Genomic DNA, 22,102 nt, shown 5'->3' on the forward strand with positions numbered 1-22,102 from the left:
CTCACTAGCGCACCGACGCACAACTCGCTTTATGCTCATTTCACAGGCGTCAAATAGGGTTTGCGAGGGCCACGAACGGTATCGGTGGGCGTGAGTGCGAACGGGGGGGTCTTTGATGAGCTTCAGTGGACGATGAGTATGTATGTGAGGGAGGGCTGTTGAACTTCAGTGGACAATGAGTATGTATGTGAGTGAGTGTTGTTGAGCTTCAGTGGACAGCGAGTATATATGTGAGAGAGTATTGTTTAGCTTGAGGGGACGATGAGTATGTATGTGAGTGAGTCTTGTTGAGCTTGAGTGGATGGTGAGTATGTATGTGAGTGAGTGTTATTGAGCTCGAGTGGACGATGTTTATGTATGTAAGTGTTGTTGAGCTTGAGTGGACGATGAGTATGTATGTAAATGAGTGTTGCTGAGCTTGAGTGGACGATGAGTATGTATGTGAGTGAGTGTTGTTGAACTTCAGTGGACAATGAGTATGTATGTGAGTGAGTGTTGTTGAGCTTGAGTGGACAGCGAGTATGTATGTGAGAGAGTATTGTTTCGCTTGAGTGGACGATGAGCATGTATGTGAGTGAGTTTTGTTGAGCTTGAGTGGATGGGGAGTGTATGTAAGGGAGTGCTATTGAGCTTGAGTGGATGGTGAGTATGTATGTGAGTGAGTGTTGTTGAGCTCGAGTGAACGATGTTTATGTATGTGAGTGTTGTTGAGCTTGAGTGGACAATGAGTATGTATGTGAGTGAGTGTTGTTGAGCTTGAGTGGACGATGAGTATCTATGTGAATGTTGTTCAGCTTGAGTAGATGATGAGTATGTATGTGAGTGAGTGTTGCTGAGCTTGAGTGGACGATGAGTATGTATGTGAGTGAGTGTTGTTGAGCTTGAGTGGATGGGGAGTATGTATGTAAGTGAGTGTTATTGAGCTTGAGTGGATGGTGAGTATGTATGTGAGTGAGTGTTATTGAGCTCGAGTGGACGATGTTTATGTATGTAAGTGTTGTTGAGCTTGAGTGGACGATGAGTATGTATGTAAATGAGTGTTGCTGAGCTTGAGTGGACGATGAGTATGTATGTGAGTGAGTGTTGTTGAACTTCAGTGGACAATGAGTATGTATGTGAGTGAGTGTTGTTGAGCTTGAGTGGACAGCGAGTATGTATGTGAGAGAGTATTGTTTCGCTTCAGTGAACGATGAGCATGTATGTGAGTGAGTTTTGTTGAGCTTGAGTGGATGGGGAGTGTGTATGTAAGGGAGTGCTATTGAGCTTGAGTGGATGGTGAGTATGTATGTGAGTGAGTGTTGTTGAGCTGGAGTGAACGATGTTTATGTATGTGAGTGTTGTTGAGCTTGAGTGGACAATGAGTATGTATGTGAGTGAGTGTTGTTGAGCTTGAGTGGACGATGAGTATCTATGTGAATGTTGTTCAGCTTGAGTAGATGAGGAGTATGTATGTGAGTGAGTGTTGTTGAGCCTGAGTGGAGGATGAGTATGTATGTGAGTGAGTGTTGTTGAGCTTGAGTGAACGTTGAGTATGTATGTCAGTGAGTGTTGGGGAGATTGAGTGGATGGTGACTATGCATATGAGTGAGTGTTGTTGAGCTTGAGCAGACGGTGAGTATGTATGTGAGGGAGTGCTGTTGAGCTTGAGTGGATGGTGAGTACACATGTCAGTGTTACTGAGCTTGAGTTGACGATAAGTATGTATGTGAGTGTTGAGTTGGAGTGGACGATGAATATGCATGTGAGTGAGTGTTGCTGAGCTTCAGTGGAAGATGAGTATGTATATGAGTGAGTGTTGTTGAGCTTGAGTAGACGATGAGTATGTATGTGAGTGAGTGTTGTTGAGCTTGAGTGGACGGTGAGTATGTATGTGAGTGTTGTTGAGCTTGAGTTGATGATGAGTATGTATGTGAGGGAGTGCTCTTGAGCTTGAGTGGATGGTGACTACGTATGTGAGTGTTATTGAGCTTGAGTAGACGTTGAGTATGTATGTGAATGAGTGTTGTTGAGCTTGAGTTCACGATGAGTATGTACGTGAGGGAGTGCTGTTGAGCTTGAGCGGATGGTGAGCACGTATGTTAGTGTTATTGAGCTTGAGCAGACGATGAGTATGTATGTGAGTGAGTGTTGGTATGGGAGTGAGTGTTGTTGAGTTTGAGTGGACGATGAGTATGTGAGTGAATGTTGTTGAGCTTCAGTGGACGATGAGTATGTAGGTGAGTGAGCGTTGTTGAGCTTGAGTGGACAATGAGTATGTATGCGAGTGAGTGTTTTTGAGCTTGAGTGGACGATGAGTATGTATGTGAGAGAGTATTGTTTAGCTTGAGGGGACAATGAGTATGTATGTGAGTGAGTGTTGTTGAGTTTGAGTGGATGGTGACTACGTATGCGAGTGTTGTCGAGCTTTAGTAGATGATGAGTATGTATGTGAGTGAATGTTGCTGAGCTTGAGTGGACGATCAGTATGTATGTGAGTGAGTGTTCTTGAGCTCAAGTGGACGATGAGTATCGATGTGAGTGTTGTTCAGCTTGAGTGGACAATGAGTATATATGTGAGTGAGTGTTGAGCTTGAGTGGACGATGAGTATGTATGTGATTGAGTGTTGTTGAGCTTGAGTGGACGATGAGTATGTATGTGAGTGAGTGTTGTGGAGCTTGAGTGGATGGTGACTATGTATATGAGTGCGTGTTGATGAGCATGAGTGGACGGTGAGTACGTATGTGAGTGCTGTTGAGCTTGAGTAGACGATGAGTATGTATGTAAGTGAGTATTGTTGAGGTTAAGTGGATGGTGAGTATATATATGAGTGAGTTTTGTTGAGCTTGAGTGGACGATGAGTATGTATGTGAGTGAGTGCTGTTGAGCCTGAGTGGACGATGAGTATGTACGCGTATGTGAGTGTGTGCTGTTGAGCATGAGTGGATGGCATGTATGTGAGAAAGTATTGTTTAGCTTGAGTGTACGATGACTATGTACGTGAGTATTGTTCAGCTTGAATGGACGGTGAGTATGTGTGTTAGTGAGTGCAGCTAGTGTGAGCAGCAGCGACTAATGAACGCGAGTGATCGAGCTTTGGCGATTGTGAGTTGGCGCGAAGAGGAACGCGAATGAGGGCCGAGAAGTGTGAGGGCACATGATATAAGTTAGCGAGCACGTAGCCTGACTCACTTACTCCCTCAGATAATAGGTGAGTATCCACCCTTCCTGCCAACCTAACTGTAATCTTTAAGTGGCCTTATTTGTTTAATCTCCCTACTATTCCCTCTTGGCTTCTCTCTCTCTCTCTCTTAAATGTCCTTGTAATCTCTCTTATTTAGCCATAAGCATTCACTTTCAAAGAAGCGAAGGTGCCAATGAACGAGGGATAGCTTCAAAATGTTGGTGCGGTGATAGCGGAAACGCAGATCCAGGGACGTTGAGAAAGGCGGAGGCTAGTTCCTAGTGGTTGATTAGGTGTCATCTGAAAGCATTTCTGCAATTCACATGTACTTGAATAGGGATGACAAAGCTGGCCCAGAGCTAACACTTTCGCTTCCCACCACCTTCAGCATCTGCAGGAGCTGTGTATCTCAATGCCACTCTTTTGATGTTCTTTGTATTGCTCTCTCACTCGTTTTTTCTGGAACAATTAACAACCGGCCCATGTTCGCACTTTATTGCAGTTTCTTTCCTTAAATTGTTTCTGCAACATTCGCATCACCGTGATATCAGCCTCATCATCATCAACAGCCTATTTATATGTCCACTGCATGACGAAGACCTCTCCACGCGATCTCCATTTACGCCTGTCTTGCGCAAGCTGATTGCCACTGGCGCCTGCAAGTTTATCAATTTTATCACTCCACCTAATTTCATGCCGCCCTTGGCAGCGCTTCTCTTCTCTAGAAGCCCTTTCTGTAACTCCTATGGCCCACCAGTTATCTGCCCTACGCATTATATGGCCTGCTCAGTCGTCTTTTAATATTTTTTCTTAATGTCAACTAAACTATCGACTATCCCCGTTTGCTTCCTGATGTACGCCGCTCTCTTCCTGTCTCTTAACGTTACACGTAACATTCTTCGTTCCATCGCTCTTTGCGTGGTCATTAACTTGTTCCCAAGCTTGTTTGTCAACCTACCAGTTTCTGCCTCATACGTAAGCACCAATAGAATGCAATGATTGCGCGCTTTTCTTTTCAACGATAGTGGTAAGCACCATGACATATTTCGCATCAAACTGTGTCTGCAATTGCTTCACAGATCGTAGTCTGTTAAAAAAAACAACGAAGAGTTGAAAGGGTGTCACCGCATTACACCCCTCCCCCCCCCTTAACCGCTAACTCGTGCACCTGATCCTCCTTGTCGTGAAATCGGTGCTACCGTTCCGGTGTGACGCCAACACGATGGCGACCTCGCGTACCACCTCTGCTCGAGGCAACACGCCTGCCGCGCAACTTCGATTTCGATCACGGCTGCAGTGCCGGGGAAGACACGCGCGTTCGTGCGATACGAACACTCCATGTCATTAAACAGTCAGGCAGGCGCCCGCGTTTGCAGCGGGTGTTGAAAGTAAGAACGTGGGGCGGGACATGAAGGAAAAAGACAAGAAGAAGAGAGAGAGAGAGAGAGAGAGATGGTTTATTTGAAAGAAGGCAGAGAGGTCGGCCTGAGCTTACGCGCTCTAGCCTGAAGATTAGGCGTTCACTTACGCCGACGGCGCTAAGACGAGGCGTTTTTTTTCTTTGTTGTTTTTTTCTCTCTCGCCTGAGTGGCCATATGCGGGGCGCGCATCGGTGATGATGCATCGAGACCCGAATTCGTGCCAGAAGGCGAAATCGCAGACCCACCTCTCCGGCTCCGCCTTAGGCCTAGATCTCAATGGGGATCGCGGTCTGAGGCTCTTGCGCGCCGCCGTTGACGGAGACAAACGGTTGGGAGTGCTTTTTCGCCGCAGGTTTCTTCGCCCGCGCATGTCGTCGTTCGGTATTGCGCGCGAGGTTGTCAGCCGTGCGAGAGGCTGTAATGCGACCTCGGTGCCCCGCGGCGTTAGCTCGAGGCAGAAGGCCGTCCTGGCGCAAAGAGAAATAAAGTAAGGGTGCGTGTCTCTTCTCTTCCACATCCGCAAGACCATTTGCTTGTTTGTTTGTTTGTTTGTTTGTTTGTTTGTTTGTTTGTTTGTTTGTTTGTTTGTTTGTTTGTTTGTTTGTTTTTTCTTTGCTCCTTTAGCACTCCCGCACCACCGGACGATGGCGGAAATCGGCGCGAGATCTCGGTACCTTCTTGAACGCCCGTTTTGAACTGTAGGGCCATGACCGGTATAGATGCTTTCCGTAGCTGCATCCAGGACGCAGTCGTCCTTTGCCGCATGCACTGGGCAAGTGGTATCATACATAGGTCAAGAGATTGGCCACATGTAGCGCGTGTAGATTTACCTCATCAACGCGGGCTACACTGCAGTGTCTGCAACAGACGATCGACTAAAGTTTAGGCAACATACGTAGAATAACGTCACCAAATGTTCGGAAGAGATTTCAAAAGGGAGCTGCATATGAGCATTCGCTGGGTACCCTGTTCGAAACAGCTGCATAACGAGGGCCATAGGACAGCTCTTACGTAAAAGTATTGCCACCATCGGTGGTCCCCCTCCCCCCAAAAATAAAAGAAACAGAAATTGTAAAGTGGTGCGGAGGATAAGGACCTGTTCGCTGTATCCTAGTGATGGCCTAGTAGATTTCGCCACCACATAAGTTTATGTATGGGATGTTGAAAGGTGACCTGCGGGTTAGGGAAATGACCAGACGAAACCGGAAACTAATGACATTTCGAACCACATAGATGTGTGGCTGGAACAGAAAACGGTGCTCAGGCCACTAAATTATTCACCGAGTCACCGACATCCTTGTCGCATTCCAGTACACAATTCAATTGCGGGGGAAACCCGGCCCTATCAAGCGCCGGCAATTAACGAGTCACGCAAGGTCGCAGGCGGTAGCACCCAAGTGAAATAAATAAGAAATAAATGGGACGTAGTTATTAATCGCTTCGCAGAAATGTCCCGCCTTTACCGCTGCCGCGTTCCTCGGTCGTTTCGCTATCCGCTACATGTTTCGCCCTACGCGAAGTGGTTCGAGGCGCCGTGCGCCGATTTTCCGAGGCACCAGACAGCGAAAACGCTACGAACCAAGGAGCCCTAGTGCAAATATCTTTGTGTACTACCTATCGTACTTCGAAAACAAAATGCCTGATTGCTTCATTCAGTCATCTTTTTTTCCTTGTTTTTCCTTGCTGTCAGACCTGCAAATCATGCTAGGACATCAAAGTTTCATTCATCACAGTCAACATAGTAGATGACTCGTAATCATCATAATCATGTTGTCATGACAAGAATGAAACAAATATCACTTAAGAAAAAACAAAGACAGAGCAACCGGTTTGGAACCTGGTACACTGTAAAAAATTGACGCTCCAAACGAATACGTCACAACGACATTTTCTCTTTTCTATCGTCATAATTACATTTAATGAATCATTGCTTTAAGGACCAACGACAAGGGATCACAGTGAAAGAATCCCCACCCCGCCCCCTCCCCTTCACTACGGCGAAAACGCGTAGGACGACAGCAAATGTTGCGCCTCTTACCCTTGGCACGTGCTGATTAGACAGCGGTCATACTTTCACAGACACTTGTGTGCCTTCCGTTAATTCTAGCCTGTGTGATGGGCCAGAAACCACTGGACATATTTTATTAACTGAAGGGACACTATGGTCGTCTCCGTATGTACATCATCATCATCATCATCAGCAGCCTGGTTACGCCCACTGCAGGGCAAAGGCCTCTCCCATACTTCTCCAACAACCCCGGTCATGTATTAATTGTGGCCATGCCATGCCTGCAAACTTCTTAATCTCATCCGCCCACCTAACTTTCTGCCGCCCCCTGCTACGCTTCCCCTCCCTTGGGATCCAGTCCGTAACCCTTAATGACCATCGGTTATCTTCCCTCCTCATTACATGTCCTGCCCATGCCCATTTCTTTTTCTTGATTTCAACTAAGATGTCATTAACTCGCGTTTGTTCCCTCATCCAATCTGCTCTTTTCTTATCCCTTAACGTTACACCTATCATTCTTCTTTCCATAGCTCGTTGCGTCGTCCTCAATTTGAGTAGAACCCTTTTCGTAAGTCTCCAGGTTTCTGCCCCGTAGGTGAGTACTGGTAAGACACAGCTATTATATACTTTTCTCTTGAGGGATAATGGCAACCTGCTGTTCATTATCTGAGAATGCCTGCCAAACGCACCCCAGCCCATTCTTATTCTTCTGATTATTTCCGTCTCATGATCCGGATCCGCCGTCACTACCTGCCCTAAGTAGATGTATTCCCTTACGACTTCCAGTGCCTCGCTGCCTATTGTAAATTGCTGTTCTCTTCCGAGACTGTTAAGCATTACTTTAGTTTTCTGCAGATTAATTTTTAGACCCACTCTTCTGCTTTGCCTCTCCAGGTCAGTGAGCATGCATTGCAATTGGTCCCCTGAGTTACTAAGCAAGGCAATATCATCAGCGAATCGCAAGTTACTAAGGTATTCTCCATTAATTTTTATCCCCAATTCTTTCCAATCCAGGTCTCTGAATATCTCCTGTAAACACTCTGTGAATAGCATTGGAGATATCGTATCTCCCTGCCTGACGCCTTTCTTTATTGGGATTTTGTTGCTTGCTTTATGGAGGACTACGGTGGCTGTGGAGCCGCTATAGATATCTTTCAGTATTTTTACATACGGCTCGTCTACACCCTGATTCCGTAATGCCTCTATGACTGCTGAGGTTTCGACAGAATCAAACGCTTTCTCGTAATCAATGAAAGCTATATATAAGGGTTGGTTATATTCCGCACATTTCTCTATCACCTGATTGATAGTGTTAATGTGATCTATTGTTGAGTAGCCTTTACGGAATCCTGCCTGGTCCTTTGCTTGACAGAAGTCTAAGGTGTTCCTGATTCTATTTGCGATTACCTTAGTAAATAGCTTGTAGGCAACGGACAGTAAGCTGAGCGGTCTATAATTTTTCAAGTTTTTGGCGTCCCCTTTCTTATGGATTAGGATTATGTTAGCGTTCTTCCAAGATTCCGGTACGCTCGAGGTCATGAGGCATTGCGTATACAGGGTGGCCAGTTTCTCTAGAACAATCTGTCCACCATCCTTCAACAAATCTGTTGTTACCTGATCCTCCCCAGCTGCCTTCCCCCTTTGCATATCTCCCAAGGCTTTCTTTACTTCTTCCGGCGTTACCTTTGGGATTTCGAATTCCTCTGGACTAATTTCTCTTCCATTATCGTCGAGGGTGCCACTGGTACTGTATAAATCTCTATAGAAATCCTCAGCCACTTGAACTATCTCATCCATATTAGTAATGATATTGCCGGCTTTGTCTCTTAACGCATACATCTGATTCTTGCCGATTCCTAGTTTCTTCTTCACTGTTTTTAGGCTTCCTCCGTTCCTGAGAGCCTGTTCAATTCTATCCATATTATTGTTTCTAATGTCCGCTGTCTTACGCTTGTTGATTAACTTCGAAAGTTCTGCCAGTTCTATTCTAGCTGTAGGGTTAGAGGCTTTCATACATTGGCGTTTCTTGATCAGATCTTTCGTGTTCTGCGATAGTTTACTGGTATCCTGCCTAACGGAGTTACCACCGACTTCCATTGCACGCTCCTTAATGATGCCCACAAGATTGTCGTTCATTGCTTCAACACTAAGGTCCTCTTCCGGAGTTCAAGCCGAATACCTGTTCTGTAGCTTGATCTGGAATTCCTCTAGTTTCCCTCTTACCGCTAACTCACTAATCGGCTTCTTATGTACCAGTTTCTTCCGTTCCCTCCTCAGGTCTAGGCTAATTCGAGTTATTACCATCCTGTGGTCACTGCAGCGCACCTTCCCGAGCACGTCCACATCTTGCATGATGCCAGGGTTAGCGCAGAGTATGAAGTCTATTTCATTTCTAGTCTCGCCGTTCGGGCTCCTCCAGGTCCACTTTCGGCTGTCCCGCTTGCGGAAGAAGGTATTCATTATCCTCATATTATTCTGTTCCGCAAACTCTACTAATAACTCTCCCCTGCTATTCCTAGTGCCTATGCCATATTCCCCCACTGCCTTGTCTCCAGCCTGCTTCTTGCCTACCTTGGCATTAAAGTCGCCCATTAGTATAGTGTATTTAGTTTTCACTCTACCCATCGCCGATTCCACGTCTTCATAGAAGCTTTCGACTTCCTGGTCATCATGACTGGATGTAGGGGCGTAGACCTGTACAATCTTCATATTGTACCTCTTATTAAGTTTCACAACAAGACCTGCCACCCTCTCGTTAATGCTATAGAGTTCCTGTATGTTACCAGCTATATTCTTATTAATCAGGAATCCGACTCCTAGTTCTCTTCTCTCCGCTAAGCCCCGGTAGCACAGGACGTGCCCGCTTTTTAGCACTGTATAGGCTTCTTTCGGCCTCCTAACGTCACTGAGCCCTATTATATCTAATTTAATGCCCTCTAATTCCTCCAATAGCACTGCTAGACTCGCCTCACTAGATAACGTTCTAGCGTTAAACGTTGCCAGGTTCATATTCCAATGGCGGCCTGTCCGGAGCCAGTGATTCTTAGCACCCTCTGCTGCGTCGCAGGTCTGACCGCCGCCGTGGTCAGTTGCTTCGCAGCTGCTGGGGACTGAGGGCCAGGGTTTGATTGTTGTGTTCATATAGGAGGTTGTGGCCAAGTACTGCACCAGGGTGGCCAATCCTGCTCTGGTGAGGGAGTGCGTTACCGGTTCTGGTCACCGGGATCAGGCCGCACTCCAGGCCTGTTTGTGCAATTTTTTCAACACGCGGATTTTTTTTTAATCCGGTGGAAAATTGCCGGCACCGGGATTCGAACCACGGACCTCTTGCACGCGAGGCGGGTGTTCTACCTCTACGCCACCGCTGCAGACTCCCGTATGTACGTAGGTCAACAAACTCTCAGAAAATAAAAGGATACATTGATGAGAATCACAATGTCGTGCGTAGTCGGGCGGGTTGAAGTCCCTGAAGAGAAATACTAAATAACTTTTTGAACTGATAAGGCATCATTCCCAAGCTCTATCCTTTTTTTTAATTTCGCGGTAAGTGGTTGAATATATTAGTAGCTCAAATGGTCGTCACAGTTTTATTTCTTGAATTTCGAACGCAGACGACTCTTCCTGCGTCCGAGTCGGACGTCACGTATTTTAAAAGCATCCTTTAGTATTTTTACCGTTGTCACTTGGTAAAAGTTCTCGAAATACGTCAAGTGCAGTGTTTGGCTACTCTAGAATACAATGTAGTCCATCTCTGCCGATTAAAAAATTGTCTGCGCTCGCACAGATGCCTTCAAAATCACTGACGTCACGACAAGCGGTTGCGCGAACATGCCAAGAGAGGTCACCAACCGTTTGTACTTCTCGCGTCTTTATCTGGCTTTGTGAGAGGGTAATGACAATCATACCACGATAACTGTCAATGATAGTGCCGTTAGCAGGGAATCAATATGGCGACACAGCGTATTGCCGCCGTCGAAACGAGTTATGTATGAGACGCGTACCGCACTGGAACTCCTTTCGCTCTTCCCTAAGAACGCTCCTCGCCATCTGCTGGTGCCGCCGCGAAGCCTGCGCGATGCCTCTGAAAAATGCTTGGCGCGACGGTGCGTGAAAATGCTGTTGATGATGATAGTCACCTAAAGAAAGAAAAGACGCTTGATTCTGCAACACGCGAGGGAGCACGGCGAAGTGTCGCCAGGGGAGAAGGGTGGGAAGTGAAAGATGATAGACAAAGAAGGAGGGTGTGGGCTAATAGACTCCACTATGCGCGACAGGTGGCAGTAATGTCGCCAGCGTTGTAGAGGATGCTCACAGGGTGGCGATTCCCAGTGGAATTTGTAAACTCCAGCAGGCCTCGCAGCGCAGGGAGCCGGGGACACACCGGGAAAAGCAGGTCAGTGCTCTGTGGCCGCTGGAAGGCCGTGGCGTCTGTAAGTGCTGATCACTATGGAGCGTTCCTGCGCCAAGGATGGGCAGGTACCGAGAAGAAACGCGTCCCGCAGGCAGTGGGCTCCTCTCTTGCGCTTCTTTTTGGATGCGCTGTGCCATCTAGAGGCGCTACCGAGAAATTAATGCGTGGCCTCCGAGACCAGAAGCGTGGCGCGCCGGTGCGTGAGAACGCTGTGAATCGTTTCCCAGCCTGCAGCACACGCAGTAGCACATACACGCTGACGCATGTTGGCGAGAGATTCATTGAAGAGCGGCGCGTACCCCGTGCGTTCATGGCACAGCTCGCTAAAGCGTTGGCGTGAAAGGGCGTTCATTGAAAAGCTGCACACACCCACTGCATTCGTGGCGCAGCCTGCTAAAGCGTCGGGTTGCCGTTCTCGAAGAATCCCTGTGAGGTGGATTCGATTCCGCTCAGCATCGGAGAAATTCGAGGGATCATTTTTGTCTTTGCGGCGCAGCTCATTCCCCCAGTGGCACAGGCCTTGTTTCTCAAGTTGGCGTCAAAGACGTTCAATGAAGAGCTGCACACACTTACTGGCACACACCGAGTTACTCAAATTGGCATCGAAGAGGTTCGTTCGAGACCAGCACAGACCGAGGGGCACTTACCCAGTGCTCCAAGTCGGCATCAAAGAGTTTCTTCGGACAGCTGTGCCTACCGAGCACCGCAACTACAGGGAACCATGTCGGCGCAAAAGAGGTTAGTTGAAGAGCGGCACAGGTGTACGCATTGCTACATACCCAATGATCCAAGTTGCTTCGAGGGTTGCTTTCGAACCCTGTTCCTTCAGCACAGTGGCCTATGCGCTACCCATTCGACTAAAGACAGACAGACAGACAGGCCCCGAAAATGCGGGAAGTACCCTAAGGATGCTAACGTATTAAAAAGGGACCAAGGAAGGCCATGTAAAGCGTGGGGCAGGTGACCGGTGACCCAGTGAGAGAGAAATAACTTTATTGAGGAAAACTGGGGCTATTGGGACCAGAGAGTGGGTTCTCAGTCCAGGACTCCAGTGGCCACTACCAGGCACAGGGCCTGGACGAGGCGGCTCAATTGATTCTCCAGGTCAGTGCAGGTGAGGATGGGTGGCCAAGTCTCCCGAAAAGAATGTTGCGGTAATTAGCGTGAATTTGAATTTTGGGGACTTCATTTGCTCTAGATAGAGCAGCGTGTCCTTCGGGAAGTGCGAGAGAGAAGCGTAGGTGCAGACATGGCCTCATACCATCATGCGTTTCGGCACTGGCAGCACGGTGCGTCGCTGCATTGCTTCCGTGCTAATGACATTATCGTTGACGCAGAAAGACACGATGACGACGATTCAACAGGACATTCATCGTTAAACGTTTATATTCATCGTGAGATGGCTACTGCCGGAATTTTTTTTCCTTTTTTCTATTGAAGAGCGACGCACACCGACTGCCCCATGCCCTGTCACCCAAGCTGGCGGGAAAGAAGTTCATTGAAGAGAGAGAGAGAAGTTTAATGATACGAAATGCCGAGAGGTCGGCCTGAGGTATATTCCTCCAGCCAGCTACTCTGCGTTGGGGGAAGGGGAAGAGGGAAAGAAAGAGGCGCATGATGGGTGACGATGACGAAAGAAGGAGGATGTAAAACATACGGCAAGCAATTTGGCATGATCAAAGCCTACAGTCCAGGCCCGTACTGGACTGTAGGCTACTGTACTGGTTCATTGAAGAGTGCCGTGTACTCAGTGATGCATATCCAGTGACCCAAGTAGGCGCAAACGAGGTTCACAGAGAGAAAGAGAAAGCAAGAAGGGTGAAAGCAAGAAGCGTGAATCAGGCGAGTGTCTGGTTTGCTACCCTACACTAGGGGTACTGGAAAGGGGGAATGGAAAGAGGAAACAGGGAGTGCGTGCGCGCGGGAGGATGCGCAAGACCACAAACGCTCACTCGCGCCGGCGTTCTTCGAGAACTGCACCGGTGCACGGACATCCTTTCGCGCCAGCGACAGACGTGGCCAACTGTCGAGTATTTTTAACGCAGAAAATGGCCTCAAGTCGATCCTGTTTAACGTTTTCCGGGGAGAGATAGAGGCGTTTGAAGTGGTAGCGAGGTTCATTGAAGAGTGGCAATATACCCAGTGACCCAAGCCGGCGTGAAAGAGGTTAGCGGTCACACCGCGAGCTTGGTGAAGTTCCCAAAGAATGCCGATCGCATCGAAACCTACCGGCTATCGTGCTTCACTCGACTGACAGCATTGTGACATGCCGTGGTTTGGTCATTATCTATCGACACGCGCGTGTCTTCTCCGTATTGGTGGTCCTGCACCAGTCATCTCGGCAGCGTAGCGTGCTGGTGTCTACCTCCTGCTCGCCATTCGAGTCTACAACGTCACCTTACGTCAACGAAAACAACGAAACCACAACGATTACTTTTACCTTGCCTTTTCTTTGGAGCGCCAAAACTTTTTCTTTGCTTATACCCTACGCCCGCACAAGCCGCGCAAGAAAACGAGTCATAATAAAAGGAAAGCAAGCGTGCAGGCGCTCCCCGACGCATGCACGTGGAGGTCAGTCACCACCTCGGGCTGCAGCCGAGTGGGCGAGTGTTTGCGAGGCGCACAGGAGTAAATGGACACCGAACTACGCGGAAGCAGTGAAGCAGGCGTCGGCGGCAGCTATGGGCAGCGGTATGGGTGATCACGTGCCAAAGCCGATCGCCTCGCGAAGCGCCTCGCTAAGTGCCAAGAACAGCTGGTCAGTCCTGCGAGCAGTTTAATAGCAATCCCTGGCCCCGGCGATGACGCACGTAGGCGTGGATTGAGAAGTGTACGTTATACCGCGTTCATCCGTCTGTTACTACCGGGTCTCTCAGTAAAGGATTAACCCTCAATTCATTTATGCGTTAATTCAGTGATTTATTCCATAAGTGACATCGATTCAGTGATCTTCCTGTCGTTGACTGATCTATCGGACGATTATTTCGAACGCTTATTAGATCGATCAAGTTGTCAACATATTTTGTATCATTGATTCATTTATCCATCAACCTTAGTGCTCTAAAGGAAAATCGGGATTTGAGAAAGGCTATAGCGTGGAGCACTCGGGCTCATTTGGGACTCTATATGTACATGTGCTTCTCAAAGGGACCATGCCACCAAATTTTAGAAGGTTAATTACGCACTGTCCGTTAAACCGTAAGCGTCTCAGAGAAAGGTGGCAAACTTTGAGCGCATTCGGTTCGGTAGAAAACTTCACAGTTGAACTGTCACAGTTGAGCCGTACAGCAGTGTGACAGCACTAAGTGGTGACGAAAGGAATTCGAATCCTCGGAAGCGGTTCTCTCGCACAACAGAAGCTTATCTCGAAGGCCATGCTTCTGAGTGTTGCGAAAACCGAAAGATACTGCAGAAGCTGCGCGTACATAATGGCCGTCAGGCGCCATCTTGCTTTTCCATGTGCGTTTTGGTGATTCGCTGCCGCTTTTTTTTTTAATTGCGGACACATTTCAACGGCGACACCCTTGCTGCACCGTTTGATGTCCGATGTGGTCTCAAACTGTTTCAATGCAAAGGACCCAGCATTTCTCGCTCATTTCCTGATGTCACACAGCTCATGCCAAAAAGATGGCCGCTGTCGTTGGGACGGGTTTAGAGGTAGCGTTTAGAAACTGAAATTCTGAGTTGAAACGTGTGCTGAGAGCCCAGTTTTCCTGTGCGTATAGTCATATTGGGCCCTGTACTCTCAGTTGCAACTACAAACTCGAAATAGTTGGACGACCGCGTGACATGGCCTATTAAATATGTTGTAAATATAAGTTCACGGGCGTTATCTTTCTCCTTGTGAAGGCGGAGCTTTATTTGCCTGCCCGAAGCCCGCTTTGACCGCTGCCATTAATCGTCACAAGCAAAGGTTTTGTGCGGACTTTATTGGACTAGCGATGAATCGCGCCGCAGGCGACGTCCTCGACTGAAGACATTCGTACTTTTTCTCATACAGTCGAGTGTTCTCTCTCTCTCTCTCTCTCTCTCTCTCTCTCTCTATTTATGTCTCTCGTTGAGCGGTTCAGAGAAAGAAACGCCCACAATTAAGTTTTAAGCTGATCGGTTCTCTCTTTTACGTAAACTGAGTTTGCTTGCCTGTGGCATAAAAGCCGCCTTGAAGTTCCGTTCGCGTTGCAGAGTGCTTTTTTGTTGCCTTTGGGAAGCTAACAAATTTAAAGCGCAACCTAAACGCTAAACGGCCTCAGGCCCAAGTAAAAAGCCAGGCCAGAAAGCGAGCCCCTAATTACAATGTATTCCATACCGTTCTCCACGCAGATATGGCATCGCCCTTGGTCGAGGGCAACTCTTGGCTCAACTGGCGGTCGTGTTTTTTTACGCGATATCTAAAGTGCCGTGCGCTGCCAGCGTGGACATTACAGGAAACGGCGACCAAGAAGGTGACAATATGGTCGCCAAGCACTTAATAATTTTAACAGATCTGGCCCGCGAGCACAGAACGGCTTCTTGGTTTTTAAGTAGTCCACTTCTCTAGTCACCGAGGTTATCTTGTCAACTGCGCTTAGCGGGTGCTTGAATCTGGAGTAGGCACTGAGCAGAATAGAAATTACCCACACCGTCGCACTAGCTCAAGCTTCTATGCGAGATCTGCAGTTTGCATGACACGATTTTTCGGACTTCTTCGTTGCATAAAGAGAAGGTTCTGGCCCTCGAAAGCCCGGATAAAATGCTGGTAAGCCACAAGTGGCCCTATATAATGTATTATGGTAACTGTATTTCAAACCAGATTTGGTTCGGCTTCCCAGGAGGTGTGTGCGTCGTGACATTATGACGCAACAGTGGTCACGTGGGAGCTGGACGTGGCCACGTTTTGCGACTTTCTCCGGCTCGCTCAGTCGTCTGCTATGCTGCTACCCATTGCGCAGGCCGATATAACAGTCTGAGTTATAACAGACGGCACAGCGAGCTTAAGTGACTGCCCAAACTGCAACTGAAAGGACTTACAACAGCGAATTCAGGTGTCTACGATGACGCACGAGCTCTTGCTAATCAACCACCGTTTCAGGTGCACGTTAGCGGACTTGAGCTACCAAGACGCAGTGGTAAAGCATCAGCGTTTTCGGCGAAGCAGTAAGGAGGGTGCGACCTAGCGTGCATTCGGCGAATGACAGCGGTTGCCTCCACGATCTCGGTGCGCACCCTTCTGTGTTTCTACACCTGATAATTTTTGTTTACGTGGTTAAACATACTACATAGAAGGAGCTTCAGACAAAACGACATTGTAGCATTTGCAAACACTGATCGTAACTTGCTACTGGAAGTAAACTTTTCGCAACTATCGATCTCGGAGTCACATGTAAGACGTGAAATGCTTCGCGAACCAATACAAAGAGCAACTTGAAAAGACACCCGATGTGCTTGAATATCGGTAACGCAATAATGGACAATAACAGTTGAATTATCTTTTGCTGCTGAGCCCCATTCAGGACTTACGCACTTGTGCGACTTCGAGATACAATACGATGAGCAAAACGTGAACAAGGTGAATGCAGGAGCCAACGTTTCGACAAGTCCACTTGCCGAAACATTGGCTCCTGCATTCACCTTGTTCACGTTCTGCTCATCGTCTTGAATTTCCATCTCCTGCATTCCCCATCTTTTTTCGAGATACAATGACGATCATGGCTATTGACATATTTAACGAGGCGGGGATAAATAGTCACCTTGCTTGCTTGAGCTAATCACTTATCTATACATGCCTAAGAGTCTACCATTGTTCCTATCTCTCCTTTATCTTTTATCTCTTTATTAAAACCTTTATTTCTCTATTGTGCAGTTACCTATGCCTCTAAGGACCCCAGTTCGATGAATGCCTTCCCTGAATTTTATTCTAATGGTCCACTAACATTTTTCTTGCTTATCTCGGCTGCTGACCAGATAGTGCTTCCATCCGCTTTGAATACCAGCTCTTCTGGAAATTGGACGTCCCTGACTCGCCTTACAGGGTGATATCTTGGCATTCAGCTACGATGCTTGTGAGTCGTTTCCAGACTCTTTCTGCAGCAAACACGTGCCGTGTCCTTTTGCGAGTATTTTCTGCGGTATGCTTTTGTCCTCAAGACTCAAATATTAGGGCACTGTCCTTTATGTATCGTACAGGTGTTCCCTCCTGGTTTCGTTCTTACGGTACTTGCAAATCATCATGCTCTCCTTTAGTTTCATCTTTTGCATCCAAATTACCGTGTCCGTATCCCTGTCCTTCATTTATTGCGATAGCAATTATGTGGATATTCCAAGCTTATTTCTGCCGTCACCGTGACGTTCCGTATGAAGTCCAAGGGTGATAAAATCGTCGCCGCGCGCCCTATCCCGTATGTTTGAGTCAAAGCGTGCAAGGGTGAGCCGGCGATCGCGGCTCAATCTCGCGCACGCAAGCGAGGAAAGCGGGGAGGAAGCGTGCCGCCTTCCGTCGCGCGCAAGGCTCCGGGGCCACGGGGGGGATAGGAGGGGGGGGTGTTCTACTCTGGGTGATCCGGGCGGCCGCGCACGCCCGCCCACACCACTGTATCTCGAAAGCCATCTGTGACGGAAACAGAATCCGCTCGTGCGCTGTGTTTTCGCTGCTTGTTCGCGTTGGTGCGAGACGTAGCACGAAGGTCAATTCGCTCGCTGCTGCTGCCGTGCTTCTTCACTGCAGGGTTTCGACAGCGAGCTTCCGCGGTCATCGAGTGAGATGTGTTCATGCTTGCTTGTGTGCCTGTGACACCATGCTTGTTAGTTTACTTAGTATGCCTATGTTTACAAGTTTATACAGCCGATAAAACTACTATCCTTACTTAGTATAAAAAAATTTAATTGTAGGATTTTACGTGCCGAAACCACTTTCTGATTATGAAGTACTCCGTAGTGGAGGACTCCGGAGATTTCGACCTCCCGGCGATCTCTAACGTGCACCTAAATGTAAGTACACGAGTGTACAACTTTTCTTCCTCTGCCTCCATTTTATGTACTCGCTTCTGAGGTACTGATAGGTGTGCGATTTAGCCGCCCATTCATTTTCATTCATGTTCCCGAGTCCTTCTTCGAAGCTGATTGTGCTCTGTGCTTTTCTGACTTAAAAAGAAGCTCAGCCCATGTCGCCCTTTACTGCCTCATTCTTGGTTTTACTGCGGGACCCCAATGCCAATGAGCCCACCGACACTTGGTTACCTTCAGGCCTCTACATGATTTCGTATATTAAACACATTATTCAATTTGCGAACGTTAGCGCTGGCATCTTTACTTCAGGTTGTCCCTGTAATCTCCCTCAGGGCTCCCTAAAATTTTCATCTATGCCCTCGTGCTTGGTAATATTCCATAGCAATTCTCTGGGGTTGGGCGAAATCACAGCGCCTCATGGAGACAGACATGTTTAGAACATTGAGCAACGTAGAGTCGTAGACGAGGACGCGCCTACTTCCTTTTATCGACTCTTGACGCGTACACCCTGCAAGCATCGGAAACCGCGTTTTTGAGTAAAGCACACCTGTATCGCACTGCCCCTTGAGATCCAAACAAGAAACAGAGCCACAGGAAGATGGGCACAGGCAGTATGGCCTCTGAGAATGGGTGGCGCGCGTTGCCTAGAGGGCGCGCGCGGACGATTCTCAGAGGTCATGCGTCAAGCCATCAACAGTGGTCGAACAAAGGACGTCTCTGGAGCCAACTTTCAGACAGGGGGACTTGTCCACTCCAGGGCCCCTAACGATGCACTCAGGGATGATGAAATAACAAGGACGCGTAAGACTTATCTAAAAGAATGCTGTCCCTCGTTGGCAAGGGTTTCTCCAGGCCTTAGTATATACACATATTTACTCCCGGTCGAATATTTTCACTCAATTTCTACCCAATCAGTGAAAGACTCTCCATCAGGGAGCATGAGAATCTCGGAAAGGGAGTCCAAGAACAGTTACTCTCCTGATAATAGTCGCCAGTACACTCTTTGTGCTGTGAGCTCATTCCGACGTTTTCATACTTAACCCCGATGGTGTTTTTGTGCCAAAATAGACCCAAGTTGCTCAATCGATGAGTAACAGAATTCTCGATAAGGGCGTCAAATACGACATTCACTTACATGCTCGATGCCAACACTATCTTTGTTCCAAGGGCTCAGTTATAAATTCTCTTATTTACTCCTGATTGAGGGCTTTCACTCTGCTTGAGCCCAAATGGAGTGCACTTACTCCATCTGGGAATATAAGAACTCTCGAAAAGAGAATGACATATGGGCAAGCAGTTACTACAGCGAAAGAGTCACCAGCACTCTCTTTGTACTTCGGCTGCAGCAATCGTTCGGCTGTTGACCTGTGCAACCTTCAATTCGGAACAACGATCTCGCTCACATACTTCGCAAATTCTCGTCAGTCTTGCAGACACATAAATCAGATTTATTTGGCCACACGGATAACCAGTGTATGAACAATCTTCGTGCCTCCTTAATAATAAAGGAAAATGTCATTCTGCGCAAGGGTGAAGCCTTTAAGTCAGCGTTCTTTGTATTTTATTACTGCCGTGTCCCCTCGTCTATTGCCCTGCGGTTGACCTGTCACGCGATTGATCCCCACAGCTTTCTTCTTTCTCTTACATATCCACTATCCTGACCGACAAAGACAAATGAATGCGCATAAGCATGCCGGTATTCACGGCCAGAGTCTGTTTTCATTCCCGTGTCTCGAGGCTGTTAAAAAAGCGTCGATTCGATTCGTCCTGCCCAAGGTTGGTCGACCGAGTCCTTCGCCGCCAGAGAGCCACGCCTTGTCGCTGCCAGGTTCGGCGTGCTGCTATCGCTTAATCCGGTCCGAGGTCTGGGACGTCGGGCGAAACAATTCACGAGATGGCTTTCGGAAATACCGTGCGAAGTTTCTTTTTTTCTTCTCGTTAACGAAGCCTTTCGATATTTGGGGCGGCGACTTGACGGCGCGTTTCCGTTGCGGCGATTTCGAGAAGCAGAAGAAGATATACGACCCAGTTACTGTGTCTGTCTGGCTTTTATTTCTGCTTGCTTATAAACGCTAATTGTTTTCTTGCTTCGCACTGAGGCAAAATGCTCGGTCACGACGGGCGAATGCCGTAACGCGGCGCGATTACGGCGCACGAATCCTTGACGGTGCGCTGGAAACAATCTGTGGAGTTAGCTCAAGCAGCAAGAGAGGGGGGGGGGGGATCTACTGAGAGGAAGCATTTGGGGGATGGCCGTTTACGTAGGGATGCAGATCACGTTGGTCTGCACGCGCTATATCGATGTGTGCCTTCCTCTCCTCTCGTGAAGTAAAAGTACGAGACGAGCCCAACGCATGCAATGCTGTAATCATTTTTTTTGGTCATGCCACCCAAGTCACTTGCGTAACAAGAGCCATATTTCACTCGACTCTTCCTTCGTGCATTTTATTTCTTCATCTTCCTTTGTTTTCCTTTTTTTCAATTTGGAGCAACGTATTTTGTTTGTGTAAATGGAGCATAAAAGGTTGTTGTTGTTGTTGTTGTTGTTGTTGTTGTTGTTGTTGTTGTTGTTGTTGTTGTTGTTGTTGTTGTTGTTGTTGTTGTTGTTGTTGTTGTTGTTGTTGTTGTTGTTGTTGTTGTTGTTGTTGTTGTTGTTGTTGTTGTTGTTGTTGTTGTTCGGTTTAACCCCCTATAAACTGCCGACGCAGAGCACCTGTTCACAAGGATTCCGTACGTACAGCTCCTCACAGTCCTCAGAGTCTTCCACGTCATTACAACGAGATCTTCGAGGCTTGCTTGGACGCACCTGCGTGAGGCGCGATCGTCGCTTACGACATCGGTGAAGATGTGCTGCAGCACAAATTAACATTACATATGACAAAGAAATCAGTGAATCTTTCTTGTTTCCACTGTTACACGTTAAACCAGGATCATTTTCGGTTTACCTTACCTCACATTGGGGCGTCGCGGGCTGAGCAGCGTGAAGACCGTACGCGTGCTTTCAACGCTCATAAAAAAAAATCTGCCCTCTTCGATGTCAAACTAGACGGCGCCGCTTGCTGGAAGAAATCGGAACGCACCCCCCAGACGCGAACTGTAGGGAGAAGGCGCATTCATGCGGCGTCCTTCCCAACCTACCGAACCGTTCCCAGAACCATTCACTGTGTTGACGCCAAAAACACCAGTGGGGTCCGGGTGAGATGAGTCTCAACGTTGCCACGTGATCACGAAAAAGCCCGGTAGGGATCATTAGTCATCCTCTTGTGCTGCGTCACTGTCGAATTTCTAGCATGTACAGCAGTTGTTCTTTTGCGGTCCATTATAAACTTAAGTTGTTGTAAATGGAAATAGGAGTACAATTCAGTTAGGCCACATGGAAAACATCACCTGGGTGCGTCTGTGAAAACAAAATAAGCACAGAACAACAAGATTAGTAGACTGCTAGTAGGCTATTTTCTCTTTGATCCAGTTGTGATAGTTGTTGACCTTGGTGTAGTACCCGTAATGGCCGCTGCGACCGCACCCGACGCCCCAGCTGACGATACCGACGATGTACCAGCGGTTCTTGTGCTGCACCACGAAGGGTCCCCCACTGTCTCCTTGGCAGGCATCGCCTACAATCTCCTGTGCGTATCCAGCACAGAACATGTTCTCCGTGACCTGCAGAGCCAGAGGGAAGAAAGAAACGGGTCTATTCGTACGCACTTTGGCACACTAGAGTCATTCGGCATTGTGGACCCCATGCAACTAATTCGCCAACGTCGACGGTAATCACCTCGACTGGGCAACCGTGTGACTGAACAACCGCGCCTGCAGTCTCTTCTGTTCCGTTATACATGGATTGCTGTGGAGAACTTACTGTGGAGAGATTTCGGCGTAGGGTATCTCGGCTTCTCCATTGCTCTGTATGCTATCCAGAAAAATTAATAAATAATAATAAAATAACAAATGAAAAATGGCAATGACACTAATGAGAACAACAACGCCACAACAGAGAGTTCTCTTCACATGTGGCTACGCCACTGACTTTATGATATATACAACTGTTAAGGAAACATTTTACCGCGCTCATTCAACTAGTTCTGATTAGAAGTAGCGTGGCGAAAGTAGATATGTTGAA

General features: G+C 47.7%; 1 protein-coding gene across 1 annotated transcript in view; it reads right to left on the reverse strand.

Annotated features, from left to right (window-relative positions):
- Positions 1 to 20,596: 20,596 nt before the first annotated feature.
- Positions 20,597 to 22,102, reverse strand: part of LOC142589825 (mannan-binding lectin serine protease 1-like) — a 45,072-nt gene continuing 43,566 nt past the window's right edge. Inside the window, exon 15 of the mRNA XM_075701413.1 lies at positions 20,597 to 21,642. Coding sequence (XP_075557528.1) covers positions 21,424 to 21,642 — 219 coding nt within the window. The 3' untranslated portion in view covers positions 20,597 to 21,423. The remainder of the gene's footprint in view (positions 21,643 to 22,102) is intronic.

Source organism: Dermacentor variabilis, chromosome 8, assembly GCF_050947875.1.
Source record: "Dermacentor variabilis isolate Ectoservices chromosome 8, ASM5094787v1, whole genome shotgun sequence".
Lineage (NCBI taxonomy): Eukaryota > Metazoa > Arthropoda > Arachnida > Ixodida > Ixodidae > Dermacentor > Dermacentor variabilis.